The 18,603-nt window shown below is 33.7% G+C and overlaps 1 protein-coding gene across 3 annotated transcripts; it reads right to left on the bottom strand.

The window, feature by feature from the left end:
- Positions 1–3,350: 3,350 nt before the first annotated feature.
- LOC133700883 (extra-large guanine nucleotide-binding protein 3) lies at positions 3,351–14,382 on the bottom strand. 3 transcript variants are annotated; one of them, XM_062124598.1, is made up of 9 exons: positions 14,179–14,382; positions 12,353–13,606; positions 12,085–12,222; positions 10,796–10,900; positions 10,524–10,703; positions 9,672–9,849; positions 4,952–5,199; positions 4,560–4,732; positions 3,351–4,140 (listed from the first exon to the last, which is right to left on the bottom strand). In XM_062124598.1, the coding sequence occupies exons 2-9, from the start codon at positions 13,313–13,315 to the stop codon at positions 3,546–3,548; spliced, it is 2,580 nt and encodes an 859-aa protein (XP_061980582.1). In that variant the 5' UTR covers positions 13,316–13,606; positions 14,179–14,382; the 3' UTR covers positions 3,351–3,545. The 3 variants fall into 3 exon arrangements, with proteins under 3 accessions (XP_061980582.1, XP_061980584.1, XP_061980583.1); XM_062124600.1 differs by having other exon boundaries at positions 12,353–13,323; XM_062124599.1 differs by lacking the exon at positions 14,179–14,382 and having other exon boundaries at positions 12,353–13,634.
- Positions 14,383–18,603: the final 4,221 nt, after the last annotated feature.

Raw genomic sequence — 18,603 nt, 5'->3', positions numbered from 1 at the left:
TGACCAACTTTTAATTATTTAAGTGACTGTGTTTGGAGTTTAAGGATCTTGTTACCACCGTCGTTGCAAGGCCCAAACTAGTGCCACTGATCTTATAATGTCCTTCAATGGTCATGATGAATTATGATAATGGAGTTGACAATAGACCGACTTTACATAGTACTTCTACTTGATGTCTAGACATGAACACTATCACGTTATAACCCACATCGAACTTTATACTGGTTTAAATCATCTCGAGATTTGGTAATGGTAAGGGACTTTCTATCTCTTATCTTAGTGATTCCTTCATTTCAACATCCACCAACACCTTGCGAGTCCATTTTCTCATGAAAATAAAGCCTTTTTAAATTTCATGGTGATTCATGTTTCCTTGAGGAGCAAGTGTCCAAGGCTATCCTTCAGCGTTAAAGATGGCCTCCTCTAAATTGATCCATCGTGCATTGTCTATTGTTTGTTCCACTTCTGACATTCGGTATAGATGTCTTGGTTATCCTCACACTGACGTCTTTCATCACTTGTTTTTGAATAAACATAATTTTGATTATTTTTTTCTAGCTCATCTTTTCAGTATACTGCTTGTCCTCTGTACAGATTTAATAGATTGTCATTAAGTCGTTCAAAACATATGAACTCTGCTTTGTTGGGGTTATTGTTTAGTGGTGTTTGGGTCCCTCTTCCACGTTCTCATTTGAAGGGTACCTCCTTAACTTTATTGTTTTTACAAGCCATTTTTCCAAATTTACAAAGTATTTTTCCATGCGTGCTAAATCATATGCTTTAGTGTTTTTATTCAATTTTATACCATGGTTGAAAAGCAATTCAACACTAGCATTAAACTGCTCTAGATAGATTGTGGCTATGAATCCATCTCTGTGATGTCGCCATTGTTCATTGCTCGAGTTTTCTACTTTCTTTGCTCGTGCTATCATCATAAAATGAACTGTCGCTATTCTCCATGTGTTTTTCTTGGCTATAGCCTTTTTTTCATATTGATTATCATTGTATTGATTTGTATTTTTTTTAGTTTAACGTAGGTGTTCGAGCCAGCTTGCGTGTACCTCGACTAATCCCACGGGCCCTGAAGTTAATGACCATGTAAGCCTCCAGTGGCCATCATATGAGCAACCACAAGGCTCAAACCTGAATGGATTGTATTTTTTAATATTAGACGGCATTGCACTTCCTTCGGACTCCTTTCCTCTTTCTCATTAGACACTTGGGGTCTGATATCCTGGCCAAACTTTTCTAAGCCTTCCTTCCTTTCCATCCCTATCAACAACTCAATCTTCTTCCTTCCTTCGATCTCCCTCCCCTTTTTTTCCTTACCCTCGACCTTATCACCATCTCGTATTGTCTTTCATTCTTTTTTTTTTTCATTTTTATCTCTGTTTTCCTTACTTGGTCTTAACGTCTTGGTCGATCTTAGTCCCTCCTCTCCTCTTTCTTTACCGTTTTCTCCTCTATGCCATCGTATCTGCATCATCCTATGACCTTATATCGTTGTCAATATACTTCTCAACTAGTTCTTGTCACCGTTACTAATCCTGAGTTCAGCCCTTATTTGTAATAACACATGGTTGCTGGTTCCTACTCTGTTTTCATGAATATTATAAGTTGTAAATGGGTTTAAATGATTATGTTAAATGCTATAAGGTGTGCCTTGTGGCCAAATGGTATCAGGAGGGGTTGATTTTGAGGAGATGATCAGCCTGGTTTTCAAACCGTACACAATTCAAATAGTCTTGAGCATCAGTCCCTCTCATGGCCGACCGGTTCGTTAGTTGGATGTGCATAATGCCTTTCTCAATAGGCATCTTAACACTGATGTGTATATGTAGCAACACCCAGGTTTTGTTGATCTTACTTCGTCATATCATATTTACAAACTTCATCGGTCTTTGTATGCATCAAAACAGGCGTCCTGGATTTGGTTCAATCGTCTCCATAGCTACTTAATTTCCTTGGGTTTTCATAGCTCTCAGGCTGATCCTTCACTCCTCATTCTCTATATCATGAAGGCTACGATATATATCTTAATCTATACCAATGGTATATTTCTAACCAATAAAATCAAACATGAGATATCATGTCGTGACAACAATTCAGACAGTTTTGACCATTGTTGCTTCCTGGTCTTGGCCTCTTTTACCAGATAAATGTAAAAAATATGTTTCTTCATGGTGATCTCAAAAAGGACATCTTTACGTGACTCTTATTGGGTCTGCCCAATTCTTTTTCTGAGAATGTTTGCAAGTTGAAACGTTCATAGTTTGAAAGAAGCTCCTCATGCATGGTTTAAGAAATTATGTTCACTTTGAGGAAGCTTTCTTTTGTGCAACTTATTTATTCATCAAACATTAGATGTTATGGATGACATTCTTCTTATAAGCACTAACTTTGTTCATAACTTCAACAATCCTTGAGTTCATCCTTCCATATGAATTACTTAGGTCTTCTCCATAATTTTTTGGGTTTGGAGGTTCATGCGACTTCCAAGGAAATCTTCTTGAATCAACGTAAGTATACCACCAATCATATTTTCTTTGCAGGTTTTGTTGATGCTACTTCTGTTGATACACCAATGGAGATCAATCTTAAGTTGAGAAAGGAAGAAGGGGATCTTTTGTGTAAATTGTACTCTCTACCGCAAGTTTGTTGGGAGCTTGGTTTACATGACTAGTACTCGTCCATACATTGCTTTGTTTGTTCAACAAGTGAGCCAATTCCTAGCTTTTCCGGTTGTAGTTCATTGCATGATACCACTTATGAGTTGCTCTTTCCATTTGATTCTCCATTGACTTTGACAACTTACTACAATACTGATTGGTTGGCTGTCTAGACAGCCATTGTTCTACCACTGGCTTGTGCATATTTCTTGGTGATGCTCTTGTTTCTTGGAAGGACAAGATACAGGCAATGGCCTCCTAGTTTTCTACCAAGGTTGAATGTTGTGCTATGTCCACTACATGTGCTACGATCATTTGGCTTTGAGGTCTGCTTGTTGAGATCAAGGTTTTGCTCAAACCAATCCTGCTCTTGTTGAGATCAAGGTTTTGCTCGGACTAATCCTCCTCTTACAGAAGTTGACTCGACATCAAATCTTAATTGGCAGCAAATGGCTGCTGATTGATCTCTGAGCATCAATTTGGATGTTATTAAATCTATTTTTGTTATCAAGTCTATTTTAGACAATACAGCTATTATTGACTTTAATCTATTGTAAATACTTCATAAGTTGCGCACCATTTATGACACCAATTTAAAGACAGTTCAACATTTCACCAAATGATTTCATCCCCCACCTATTTATAAAAATTGGTAATACGTGCAGGACTGTGAAAGCAAAGTTTACCCACCAGCACGCTCCATCAAGGAGAAAGTAGATTGATTCCACCTGATTCCCTCACCAATGTCATCAATAAAAATTGACCTCACAATGAAAGATCACAAACAAGTGACTTATTTAGAAGGTTTAGGATACTGGTGATGAAGTTAATTTCCTTTATACATGTTATAAAGGAAATGTAAGGAATTCAAGAGCATCACTCTTGCCTAACAAATGGTGAGGAGCTCATGTCAGTACTGTAGAATGAATCCTCAGCTCCACCATAGTAATTATCCTCTTTCTCCTCATCCCACTTCAGAACCTCCCTTGTGTACTTAAATGCCTCATCAATTGTCACTCGGTCCCTTGCCCTAGCTTGCCATACAAAAAGTTTACGGCCTGTGATGGAAGCATATAGATCTTTAAACTTCATTGCAACATAGTAGTAGGCCTGGTGAGCAAGTGATTGGTTGTTGTGGTGAGGTTGCACCGGACTGAAGTCATTAAACCACTCACAAGCACTTAAGTGCACCCGATTAACCTTCTCTTCAAAGACATCGTACTTGTTAAGTATCAGCACAAAAGGTGTATCCTTAAAGCATGGGTGCCTAATCATTGTCTCAAATAGCTCCTTGCTTTCTATCATCTTGTTCCGAAGTAGAGATCCAGTGCCACTACTCTCTGGCACAAGCCACATTTGATCGTAGTCACTAAGGGCTACACAGAATACCACTGCTTGAACGTCTTCAAACATTTCCACCCATTTACATCCCTCATTCATTCCCTTCGCATTTACTCTAATCAGTTGATATCTGAAAAAAGAAAATTGCAGGCATGAATACTCGAATTCAGCCAACATAATGAAAGAAAAAAGAGTATTGATTTTCAAGTTTAAATGCCATGAACTTGAAGTGTGTTTGTGTGTGCAAAAATTCAAGGTCCCAATATATATGAAGTGTGTTTCTGAATTTGATGTCTTGTAGAGAGAGAGGGAGAGAGATTCTGACCTCAGATCTGTGCACTTCCACACAAGGTCAGTTATCATGAAAATGTGTTAGTTTTCATTAAGGCATGCTGTCTTTCCATTAAAAAAAAAGGTCTGAGCTAGGGTGCTCACAATGTGAATGCCTCTAGTAAAGTTGAAGAAATCTGTTAATTTTATTTTATTTTTCTGTTTTGTGCTACAGTTGGCATATTTTGTGGATTACGCAGAACAGTATAGAAAACTTACCTGGTCAGAGGTGGGGGTGGAGCATCCAGATTAGTTGTGTATGTTTCAGACATTGGACTCCGATCATCAAGGGAAAATTCGATGAAAGCAAGACCATTTCCTTGGGTGACCCCTTCTGCATAGAGAATATCACGTTCAGAAGGTTCGTATTCATTGCTTGAGATCTCAACAGCCTGAAAGAAAGAAGGCCACATGATATTGCCATTCAAGACCATAATGGTAATTAGAGTTTATCTAGGATCAAAATATGTAATAGACATCCATTAAATGCGAGACACCAACAATGTTAGAATTAACAACTTGGTGATTAAGAAGAATTCAGAAATAAACAAATGGCATATTGCAACAGCTAAATCTTGTACAACCAACTGATGTAAAATGCAGAATTCTACCCGACTCAAGAAGTACTCGGCAACATCTGGAAGGAAGTGAAGCTCATCTTTTCTTCTATATGTTTCCTGTGTAGCAGGATCTCTCCACACCTCCTCAACTAATGGAGCGTATTCCCGTGTTGCTGCAGGGAAGAAAGCATCCAAATCTCCAGTGGCTATAATATCCAGTAGCCAGTCAGAGAAATGCTTCAACCTTGGGTTGATCGAATAGATACAGTGATTAGTTTCACTATGGTCAACATCTCCACCTAGAAAGAGCAAACAAATGATAGCCTCCATCAGATTACTCAAAGGTTTAGAGTTTAGCTCTGATTGAAAAGAAAATGCACTGAATTATTTTCCCTCCACCCACCGAAGAAAAAGATAATAATAATAATAAAAAAACCATAACCACATTTAGAACCATTTCATGATAAATTCCTAAAAATAATGTCGAGATTACTGGAAATTGCCCTAACTTGCCGAAGAAGTTAACTCACACGCACCGAAAATCAAAACCTCCAAATGCTTACCAGTCAAGAAATGAAATGAAGAGGAGAAATGAAACGCTACCCCGTCACAAGATTTGGGATATCAAATTTTAATCCCTCTATATTACTTAGTTGTGCTCTTTAAGAAAAAGGCAGATTATTTGACTCTCACCTTTCAGAGCACATTATTTATGAAGAATATAATTTGATTGAGTTATTGGTTTAATGGAACTTTCATCTGAATTTTTATTGTATACTTGCTTTATGTTGCATACATTGCATTGTAGCCCCAACAGTCGCATAACATTGCATTGTAGTACCTAACGTTTCTTTTGATGAAAATTGGTATATTTTAATTTTTCCTTAAAAGAGGGCTATCCAATTGTTTGTGCTCAAATAAAAAAATAAATAAATAAAATTACATGCACATCCTTAGACAACCGTGCAGCACTTAGAATTCATGAAAACAGGAAAGTGCTTTGCATATTCGGCATAGTAAACCTATGTGACATTAAATGGTGCAGGATCTTCGATTACAGCACCTAAACTATGGTTTGCAAATTATAACAGATTTGATAGGTAAGGGTATGGAAACTAGGGTGTAGATGGGGATTGGGGTGTGCTTAGCTTAAGGTTGTGCTTAGAAAAGTAAACAAACAAGGAACTAAGGATCAAATAGATTAAAAGAAAGAAAACAAACCTAGCTTCACACTAGGGCTCCCAGAAATCATTCCTAGGAAGGCATCACTCCTAAAATAAGATGCATCACACATCTTTGTATGCTGAAAGTTTCAATTTCATTCACTAAAAATCCATCCTCCAAAAGTGAGGGTTACAACTAACATATATAGGCTAATAAGGAGGTGCCCAGGGAGGTTCACTACGGTTTATACTAGTTGGCAAGTCACTTCCTTGATGCTAAATAAATTGACTGGTTACAACAAAAATTGCAGAACTTCTTCTAGGTTAGCTCCAATTAGGATCAAGCCAGATAGACATGCTTGTAGCATTAGATTTCCCCCTTCTATAAACTTTCCAGGTACTATATACATCATGAAACATATGGTCACATTTTTTGAACCATGACATGTTGAACTCATTGGTAAATCATGTTTGCACACAATTGTTTCTTCAGTAAGAGAGGCAAAAGAAACAACACAAAAAGAGTTCATGTACAAAATTAAAAGAGGACATATAAATATAAACTCTGGTATAGGATAATATTCCTCATTCTTGATGCTATATATCAGATGGTTTCTCCATCCTGCGAAAGCACCCTTAACAATGTAAAGCATTTGGGATAAAGGTGGTGGTTGCTGGCAGAAAATTTTTAGAGGAAGTTTACATTAGTAGAGAAGACTCGGGCTATGAAGAGAGTGTGCATTTCAAACACGAAGCAGGGGTGCATATATACTAAAACTATATGCCCTCAATCGAGAATGAAAGCCCAATCGGATATGGTCCAATAAAGAATCAAGCATTCGTTCATTCAAGCATCAATCAAGCAGTTAATGAAGTGAAATTTCTTCTTTTCATCAATGAAACACCTTTCTCCCATACCTTAACTCTCTACTCTTTTAAGAAAGTTTTTCATTTAAATCTTTGTTTTATTGTTCTTTTTCCTTGCTTTGTACATACATTATTGATGCCATTATCCATCCCATGATGTAAGCATGATATGGTACATAACAAATACACTCAAAGGAGATTTCCTGTAGCCATAGACACACTTCACAATGCACTACAATAGTGGAGTGATGTTTATGGCCTTGGCAAGAAAAATTGATTGCTTTTGATTTAGGGGTGTTTTGGTCTTTTTACATGATTCATTTGCCATTACCAATTTATTATTAGGGGGTGTTTTCGTCAATTCGTCTTTTAATGCTCAGTAAAATAACTAAAATACCTCTAGAAAAAAAAAACTAGTATTGTTGAACAAGGTTGTTTTGGTATTTTTACTTTTTAATTGTATTGTCCTTAGGGGTAAAAAAAATAGACCATGTAAACAAGGGTATTGACATCTTTTCCTGAAGGTTTTTTTATGATTAATGGGGTTGGTCAAGAGTGATGGAGTAATTTAACACTATTGGCATGTGATGTACTGAAAAATCGTCTTTTGCTGTCTCATTTTGTGCTCTGCCATGTACTCTTCCTTTATGGCCAGCGCATGTCATCTAAAGGTAGCCATTTCTTTTTTTCCCCTTCATTTCTCTCCCTTACATAGAGAGATGCACTCTAGTCCCTGTGTTTATTGCCTTTCCAGTTTCAGTCCTTTTAGTTTTGACTGTTTATTTTTGTCATTTTCCCTTTTGTTAAATTTTTATGATTTTCAATTTAATCCTTCAACTCTAATTTTTATATATAATATTTTTCGGTTCAGTCCATCTACTATTGATTTCTTATTTTGTTCCTTTTTTTCTTTTGTCAAAGTTTTTATGCTTTCAATTTTATCCTTCAAGTCAATTTAAATTTTTTTTTTCAATAATAAAAAAATAATCAATTTGGTCCTTCTTCTTTTGATTTCTTGGTTTTTTTTCTTGATTCTTTTGTCAAAGTTTTTATGGTTTTCAATTTTATCCTTCAAATCAAATTTATGGTTTTTATTTTTTCAACAATAATAATAATGATAATAACAGTAATAATAATAGTAACGGCAATAATACTAATAATAATAATATTAATAATGGTAATGATGATAGTTTATTATAATTGTAATGGTGTTAATGATAGTAATGATTGTGATGATAATATTAATAATTGTGATCATAATTAAAATAACAACAACAACAACAACAATGATAATAATGACCGTAGTAATAATACTACTAATAGTAATAGTGATAATAATAATAATAACAATAATAGTAATTTTATGGTTAGTAGTGGTAGTAATTTTATGGTGGTGGTGATGGTAATGATAATAAACAAAATGACTTTGGAATAATGTGTTTTGGTATATTAGTTTATTTTTTCTTCAATTTAATCCTCTCGATGAAAATTTGTCCTTTTTTTATTAAATTTTTTTTATCTATTGTTCTTTTTAATAAGTGTTATTCCTTTTTGATTTAGTTCTTCAATTTCAATTTTTCATGTATTTCTTTTTTTTATTTGGTCCTTATTATTTGGATTTCTTTTTTTTTTCTTTAACCCTTTTATAAAAGTTTTATTGGTTTTTTATCTCACTCTTCAATCCAGATTTAAGGTGTGTTATTTTTTCTCAATTTTTTCCTCACTCTTTTATTTTTTTTCTTTTTGCTTGAGTTATTTTTCTTTTCAATTAAACCCTTTAATTGAAAAAATTTAGTTGCCCTCTAATTTATTTTTTATTTAGATTTTCACCCTTGTTCTTTTAATTACTATTTTTTATTTTAGATCTTTTTGTGCAGTTAATTTTTCCCCCGGTTAAGTTCTTCTGTGTTTGTTGACCCAGTCTAATTTTTTCATCTTTTTTTATCCAATTTCATGCTTCCACCGTTTTTTTCCAAGGTATCGTAATATTTTTTGAAAAAAAAATTCTGATTAATATCATTGTCTTTTCTTTTATCATCTAATTAAAATAAAATCAACTCATTAATCTCAATTTGTGTTATACATCAAATAGTTAATTTCTCTTATTTCTTTAGAACTGTTAGCATCACCTAGACATCGTTTTTCATGAATAAAATACAGACCGTTTGCATCGCTTAATATCGTTTTTCAGAAAAAATACAAACCCGCAGCATAGCACAAGCCCATGCCTAGTTGCCACTAGATCTTATGGCATGCAATAACTGTGCCGTTTCCTTCTTTAGCATGTTTTTTTCTATATTGAGCATTTTGTAGAGCTAATCAGCACCAATCTCCCTCTCTCATGTTAAAAATATCTCATTTGAATGTTCTCTACATTAATGTTATAAGTAAATTATAATGGAAGTTTCTTTTCTAATAAGATGAATACATTACTCCTATTTTATGTTGTGAATTCAACAATTTTTAAGCATAAATAATATTATAATTTTAATTTTTAAGGGACTTTATAAAAAAGAATGTTGAATGAAACTTGTTAATTTTTCTATATATGTAAAAAATTAATTTAGTTAGCATCTAAATCTTGGGTTGTATAATTTCAGTTTATGAACTCCCCAAAAAATTTAAGATTAAAAAGTGATTGTTATAGGCTTTTATTGAATAAATATTTGATAACATACAAGTACAGAATATACCCAAGAATTTTAATGCATGAAAAGAAAAACTAGAAATTAAGATATTACCTGCTTCTGAGTTTTGGTCTTCGTCACCAAGCGACTTCATCCAAGAGGCTTCCTCCTCCTCAAAGCGCTCCCGCCCATCAAGCAAAATGCTAAGATATTTGTACATATTGCTCTGGATCATCAACTTGATATCTTGCAAATCTTCTGCAGTAAACTTGCTCCCGTACAAAAATTTGGCCTGTTTAAGTGATGCATAATGCACATCAAGAAAGATATCAACGATCATAAAAAGACATTTCAAGTTCTAGCACGGGGCTTTAGTAAAAATGACTAGAAATTTTGCATCTTATCGAACTCAGGTTGAGTTGTAATTCTATTGAAAAATGCAAGAGAGAGTCTGATCTTTATCCTACATGCATCAAGCCCATGATATCTCAAGTTCTTCACTCTATCTTAGCAAAATATGATTGGTAAAAAGTTTTGTTTGCATCACTTGAAGTTGACTAGTAATGCATAGTTTAAATAGAATTCAGTAAATGGCTCAAAACTTGAACAAGGTAATACAACACCCAGTGCAATCAATGAACTTGTTGCTCCAATTAAGTTTGACTTCGAGTAAGAAACAAATTATCAAAATGAAGTTGCTAATTGGACATGACAACTCTTACAAACAAAAATGATAACTAATCATTTGGATAACCATCCCATATGACATGAACAAAAACCTCAAAATAACCACATTCAAGATGGAAATTTGAACACAAATACAGGAAAATTTGTGTTTCAGAAACCTTAACCAACTCATAAAAGGTCATATTTACCGAATGTCAATCCCCTAACAAATTAGAAGAAGTTTACAGTTGACTACTCTCTAGACCATAGCCAATCAAAGCACCAACGGAAAGGCCATACCTGCTTGAAGATAGTGCTAGTTCCAGAGCCTTGAATCCCAAGTAGAAGAAGTTTCTGTACTTTTTTCTGCTCTAGATAATTTGGAACGGTGGTGTAATTGCTGGCCTCATCTCTCTGTCCATGAGGTTGACCATGGGGCACAGGCAAAGAGAAAAGTGTACTAACAATCCTAGTTGATGCCTGTCTAGCAAAGAGCAAATCCAAATGATCAATACAGGACCTGTGATTTTATACTGACCACAAACTTCTAATAAGGAGTTTCCAGCACGTACCTTCTCCCAAATATTTCCCCTGATATTATTCTGACCTTCCTCTTCATAACGACCATCATCATAGACCCAAAAATGAGTGTCTCGAGGACACTGCACCTTCGCCAGCTAAAACATTAGGAAACCAGGTTAGCTATTGCGCTGGACATGAACCAAAGTGACCAAAAGCACAGACAATACACAATAATACATCTACTCAGTAAGGAAGACCAATCCAAAAACTCAGTCTAGCTATGGTAGCAACCAATTATGCCACAAGAACACTAATATGAAATAAAGTATTGTTGTGCAACATCAATAATACACTACTAAACATTCACAAGCTGGGCTCAAGTATAAGGTTAAGCTGTTCTCCAGCTATGATGGGCATCATAACCAAGCAGTGACCATGCTGAATTCAACTAGCATGAAGCATTATTAGGCTGTTCTGCATCCACAGCTACTATCTTTCTAGCCTTCACCAATCTACATGCATCCCTAACCTCTGTTTAGAGATTCTCTATCTTTACACTCATTAGCATCCCTAATGGTGACAATATATTCAAGGCCTACAGTCTATGTTTAAACATGCATGAACTACATGTTGCAGCTTCATGACTGCTTATACTTGTACTAGCATTGCATTCTTCATTTATGGGAACAGAGCTTTAGACAACTTTGGAAGGGGATATACAATAGTTGTGGGAATTCATAAGACATCGTCATTTTAACATATCTAGTTTTTCCTGTAACACAAAATGGAACACAATTTATTAACAGTATCAACTTAAGATTTCAACCTACCACCGTGCTCATCTTTTGTCAATGCTGAGTGCAAATGAAAATGTCAGCAATAAATATATAAAAAAAACAAGGCATTGTCCAATTTCCTCCAGGAAAAATTGGAGATTTAAAGCAAAATTGAAATCAGAAAGTTCCCTCCCAAGCATTTGTAGTCAGCAATTAAAATAGGAAAACGTGCTTGAAATAATTTTTCTGTAAATGGAAGTGCCTAACAAATCCTATTACTTTATTAACTACACAAGAAAACTTGACAAATCCAATATTTTGTTAACTAAGCGAGAGAACTTGGGATAAGAACAGCAAGCCTAAATGAGGTTGAATACCGACAACCCCAAAATGATTATCAAAATGTAGACACACATAAGGAATGTGCACTGAAGTTCATAAAAGCAAAGGATAAAAATCAAATCCCAAACTACCTAGCAGCTATTTTCATTTATCTAGCAAGAATCTAAATGTTGCTGTTTGCATCACACACCAGTACAAGAATAACTGGATGAAGAACTTACTTTTAGAACCCTCAGTTCAAGTTTGGTTATTTCCCGACCATTAATGTAAACCTCCGAGCGACCATTGCTTGCATCAGGGCTGAGTTTCCCTGTGAAATTTAAGTTTGAACTAATGATTCTATCTGGTTTTTCTCCCTCCTGCAAAATAGCAAGGAAAAACATTTAATTCATGCTAGCCTGAAGGAACTTAATTTTTTTTTCCCACAAGGTCAGGTAGAAAGAGACCTGATTGATATTTTCTCAATTTGAATTTTAAAATTCAACTCACCTTTCCCCAAAGACCAGATTCCTTGTCATACCAATATCTACCAGGTTTCAATTTCCGCGGAGGTAATGGGCATCCAAGTAATTCAGACATCTCTTCTGGTTTCAGAGGAAATCCATTCACAATCAACTGCTCTGGCCGAAGCTGATTAGCCGAACATTCTTTCTCTGCTTTCATAATTTGCTTGACTTCCAAAGGACTGAGTAATCGTGATAAAACCCTTGAATGTTTGCCCAACTTTGACCTCTTTGATTCATCAATTGGCTGACCAATGCATGTCACACACTTGCGCCCTTCAGGCATAGATCCCATGGCTCGAAGCACACAATTGCTGCAATATTTAGCATCACAAACCAAGCATGATTCCTTGGTTTCCCACCTCCCCTTTCCACACCTGTAACAAACCCTACTTTTTTTCTTCTTCTTTTCCTTTGAAACTCCAACGTACCCTGGATAATCTAGCTTCTTTACATCTTTCCTCTCAGATCGATCAACAGTGTTAAATGTAACAACTGGCACTCTCTTTACTTCATTAGCCATTTGTTTGGGAGGATGACTAAGAGAATTTTGGACTGACCCTGGAGAAGCTGAAGCTGAAGCAGAAGAAAATTCAGGGTTTTGCAAGACAGAGACTACTGACTCTGAGCTTGCTGATATTCTAGGACTTTGATTAGGTGAACCAGTGACACCAGCTATTCGAGACACGGGTAAAGGTATTGGTTCAATTACTGGAGGACCTGGATTTGAAACCAATCTTTGTGATTCTGAAAGCGGTTCTGCAGTCAGGATCACATGAGAAATTACATCAAGAGGTTCAACTTTCGGGACATCATAAGAGACTGGTGGGCCATCATACACCATCGCTATAGAATAATCAAGCTCAGTCTCATCTTCAGGGAGAGGAACTCCTGGAGGAAGCATCTTTCTCACCAATTCCCGCCAGCTCTCTCCCTCTCTGCTCTCCATTTCTTCAACTATAACACCAGTTAACTATAGCCTTTACTTTCAATAACAACTAATAACTTCACAAGAATCACTCATATCCAAATTAAGAAAATGCAACTTCGTGGAACTGCTACCAACAAGCAAACCATTAATGTTGCAGCAAACAAAAGATCCACACAAAAAAACCACTAAAAAAAGTTGAACGGCAGATTGTAGGCGATAATCTTGATGAGGACTTGGAATCAAAACCAGAAATAATCAAGCAGCCTCAATCAATAGTCGTATACCCCCACCTGGGTCAGCCTTTGAAGCCTTCATATTTGAACGAATAAATCACAAACTGATCAATAATTTGATCCAAATTCAAATTAACATGAACCAAATTCAACCATAGGAAAGAAGAACCAGTTATACAAAATACCATCTGAGCTTAAATCATGTCAAAGTCAAAAAAGAAAAATTCAAACTGAAATGTATCCAAACTCGGTACTTTTTAGAGTCAATGCATGAGCTTTCAACAAAAACAGCAAAATCCCAAATTAAATCAAATCAAGATACAGTCAAAATCAAATAGCAAAACTGGAATTTCCCGTCTGTCTTCAAGCTTTAAATTAACAGAAAATAAACCATTTTTACTAAGTCCAAAGTTAGAAAATCAAAGTTCGTACAGTAAGAACTAATCACTATTTCCCCAAGAACTTTAAGAACCAATGACTAATCCAATACAAAAGAAAAGAAAAACCAACCAAGAAAGGAATCCAGAAAAGGGAATCTGATAAATGCCCTTGAGCATAAACTTTCAGGTTTTCTAAAGTGATAGAGCGCACAGAGAGAGGTATAGAGACTTAAGAGAGAGAGAGAGAGAGAGAGAGAGAGTAAGGTACCTGAACAAAGGGACGGAATGAGAGAGAGCTTGAGAAAAATCTATGAAGAAGAAGAAGGTACTGAGTTTTTCGAACCACTATTTCTACTTCTGCTTCTACTGCTAACTAGTATGCTTTGAAGAAACCAAAAGGAGAGAGAAGGAAAAGCATTAAGCTTTTTAGCGCTCCATTTTTATGCAGAGGGAGTGTGATATACAGGTGATGATAGGGTGAAAACTACAGATAGATAGAGAAGAAGGGAATTGTGGGTCCCGTAGAAGGGAAAGTGGGGCCATACTTCATTTTGGTTTTGTGCCTTGTATTTTCTTAAGGATAATACCACGGAGTTTTTTTAAAAGTAATATATAAAACTTTTTGAGACTATGGTAAGTATTTTGTTTTAAAATATTTTTTATTTAAAAATATTTTTTTATTTTTTAAATTTTATTTTTAATATAAATATTTCAAAATAATTCAAAAATATTAAATAAAATAATATTAAATTTTTAAAAACAATATTTTAACTTCACTACCTCACACCCACTTAATTATTGATTTATAAATGCAGGTATTATATGCGCGGTCAGCTGTGCAGTTCTCACGCGCGTGATCTTAAAATTTAGAGGCCTGTTTTCGGCCTCTTTGACTTTTTAAAAAATAAACAATAAACTCAACGAGTCTTATTAAATATAATTCATCTTTCCCATAACTAATTCACACAGTCCACCCGCAATTCAATTTCATTTTAACTTAATTAAATAAACTCAATTAATTCTATATATTAATAAAATCAGCTATTATAACATTAAGTATATCATTTAACCGCTGTTCGAACCTCTTCTACCTAATATATAACAAAAAATAATAATTTTAATTTAAATACAATTAAATTGCCCTCCCAGACAGTTTTTAGGATTTTAATTTCTTCTCTGTCACAGTAATCAGACGCAAAGCAGGAAGCTAATGAGGGCGGGCAGTGGGGAGCTCGTGGGCGTGTGGATAGACATGTCATTGTCAGCGTGGAGCGGACGGAAAGGAAACGCACACACGACCAAGATATTATTGTTTTGTTTTCCGTCTGCGTTTGACTGTTAATTCCGCGCGCGCGTTAGGGGAACGTTATGTGGCCAGATTTGGGATCATTATGAACTCTGCTATAATAATTATTGCTTGTCTAGTCGCCATGCCCGTCTTTCACGTAACAAATAAACAACGCTTCCAGGATATCAATAACTACCTCTTTCTATTTCTCAGTAAATGCGAAAAAATTTATAATAATCGATGAGTAACTGGTTAGTGTTATATACTAGTTTTTTTGGTTTATTTTAAATAAAAATATATAAATAAAAAGAAAAGAATATAAAATTTATGAATAACAAAAATAATAATAATATTTTAATCTAAAATTCCTGTTTTTCTGGTTATATTTTTTTAGTTTTTTTTTAAAGTAAATCCCAGAAAATAATTGATAGGTTCTATCTAATTACTTTTAAAATAACATAAAATTACTTAATAAATTCCATTCTAAATAACTACCTACTTAAATTGTATAGCCCCATTTGAAATGCATTTATCAGGTAGCACTGAAAAAGAGAAAAAAAAAGTTACTACACAACAAAAAAAATGTGTTATTTTAACTTTGAGATTTATAACTCAATCTCATTTTTTGATTTGTTTTTATAATTTATCAGTATGAGCATCACAGATTTTAATGTCATTAAAGATTGATCATTAACTTTAAGATCTCGAAGAATTAATTGAAATATACATAAACTAACCCGACACTCATGATTATAAAAAAAATCAAAAACTAGAAAAATAAAAGTTTTATTGTTTGATATTTATATTGAAATCAACTGTTGGTGATTTATTTATAAAATCCAATATCATGAAAGTATAGAGAAAATGAAAATATCATCATAGATTGATTTTCTTCGTGCACCACTTGTTACCTTGTTGATGACACCTGGAAACATCATAATGTTAGATTATTGTAAGCGTTTGAAAAAGTAGTTGTAATCATGTTTTTAAAAGAATTTAATGTTTTTTTTGTTAAAAAATAAAATTTTTTATATTTTGAATTGTTTTAATGTATTGATTTTAAAAATAATTTTTAAAAAATAAAAAAATTATTTTAATATATTTCAATATAAAAAATATTTTAAAAAATAATCCTACTATGCGTACCCGAATTTTTACTGGTAATTAAGATTTACAGCGAGTGAAAATGGGGGAGTAAAAATAAAACTCCAATCTCATTTATGTTGTGCTGTCCAATCTGCATCTGGAGGGAATACGGAGGAGACAGTAATTAATGCAAGTTCGGACCCACCCGTGAAGTGGCGCCCTTATTACATTATTGGGTCTTCGGGTCCCAGCATCCGGAGGCATATTTGAATCGCTGAAAAAACATAAAACAAATCACCCGAGAGCTTTTCAGCTTTCCTTTTCTTACATTGCTCAGGACTTGTAAACTTAACATGGCTAAAAATAAAATAAAAAAAGGTTGTCTTTTATGAGGATGAATTAAAAAAAAAAGAGATAAATTTAGCGCTAATTAAATTTTAAAATTTATTTTTACTCGAGAATCTTATATTATAACAATCAAAACAAATTATTAAATTCAATTAAAAAAATTAATTGAGTATGGAAAGATCAAATTGATAAAAAAATAAGGTGACTAAAAGATTAAAGGATAAAAAAACTGTGGGTGTCCCTTGCAACCCACTATGGATTATGTCTCCTTTTTTTATTGCATCATCATTATTTTAAAAAAAAAAATATGTCTCACATTTTATATTTTCTCGCACGTTAATATTACAAACATTATTTTATTGTTAATCGAACATCAATTTTGCAAAACGAGCTATAATTATTGCTGAAAATTTTAATAAAAAATAAAGATTAAATTTGACATTAAAAAATATAGCCCACTTTTCTAATTTGGAGGGAGCGAGCCAGACATGTAAACCCAAAAAAAAAAAAAAGGTGAGGAAAAGAAAGAAAAATGATTCATCGAGGAACAGACTTTTATAACTATACCAGGGAAAGGTGCCTCTCGAGCCAGACATGTTGCAGCAACGTCTCTCACATGTTGGCGTACGTATAACAGGCACCAGCTATTTTTCCTTTGTTCATTCAATTCAGTCTCCAACTTCAACCAAAAAAAAAAATTGAATATTTATTTTATTTTTAAATTTGATCCATAAATATTTAATTGTTTTAAATTAATAAAAATAAATTTTATCTTATCGCATGAATGAAGCATTAATCCAGTGTCTAATTTATTTTTTTAACACCTCGAGAATCTTATACCAAACCAAGAGAAAGAAATCATTAAAACCAAATCTAAATTAATTAAATACGGAAAGATAAAAAAAAACAGCGTGATTAAAAAAAAATAAAAGATGCAAAAACATAAAGAAGAAGAAGAAGAAACATGATAGAGTAGCATTATAATCTACAATTGATGATGTCTTGCTCCACGATAACTTTATTATCTCTTTTTTTTTAATTAATTGTTTTGGAGTAAAAGGGTTGGCAATTCGAGCTTTTATTCTAATCAAAAGGTCAAAAACCACCACGACGTAACCTATTATCCTTGAAAAAACAAAACTGGAGAAGCTCCGTTTTGAAACCGTGGGTAATCGCTTGCCTGACTGCATATAACAGTTGTCTGGTTTATTTTCGTGTTTTAAAAATATTTAAAAAAATTAATTTTTTTATTTATTTTAAATTAATATTTTATAGTGTTTTTATATTATTTTGATATACTAATATTAAAAATAATTTTTAAAAACTAAACAAAATTCTATTTTTATATATTTTTAAATAAAAAAACACTTAAAAAAACAATTACAATCAAACTTTCAAAATCTATTTATTATTCCATTGAAATCGCAAGTCACCTGGCACAAAAGATTTGGGTTGGTTTGGTATGAGATTCGGCACGGCTCGGCTCGGCTCTTCTTGCATTCGTCCCTTCTTCTTGGAAATATTTTTATATTTTTTTGGATGGTTTCTTGCTTGGACTATTTAATCGATGTGGGAATCCAGCACATCATGATCGACCTCATGGTACGAGAAATGGGTGCAGTTGGGGTTGGTCCATCATGTTATGTGATTCACGTGAACCGCTATCTGATATATCATATACTAAAAGATTTGGGGTCCCTAGAGCTCAATCTTTTTTCAAAAAAAAAAGTTTTTGATTTTTTTCTTTCACTCAATTGAATCATTATATTATCAAATTAGATAAAGTAGGTCTTTAAATCAGGATAAACATATCAAATTAAAAAAAAAAAGGAATGACATGTAAAACATGAAGATAAAATATACATAATCTCAAATTCTTGCCGATTTTTATTTTGGTTTAAAAATTTGATAATACAATGCTAATTAAATAATTTCAATAAAAATTAAATTACAAATAACTCTTACATCCAT

This window comes from Populus nigra, chromosome 8 (assembly GCF_951802175.1).
Source record: "Populus nigra chromosome 8, ddPopNigr1.1, whole genome shotgun sequence".
Taxonomy (NCBI): Eukaryota; Viridiplantae; Streptophyta; class Magnoliopsida; order Malpighiales; family Salicaceae; genus Populus; species Populus nigra.
This window is presented reverse-complemented; position numbering and strand designations above follow the sequence as displayed.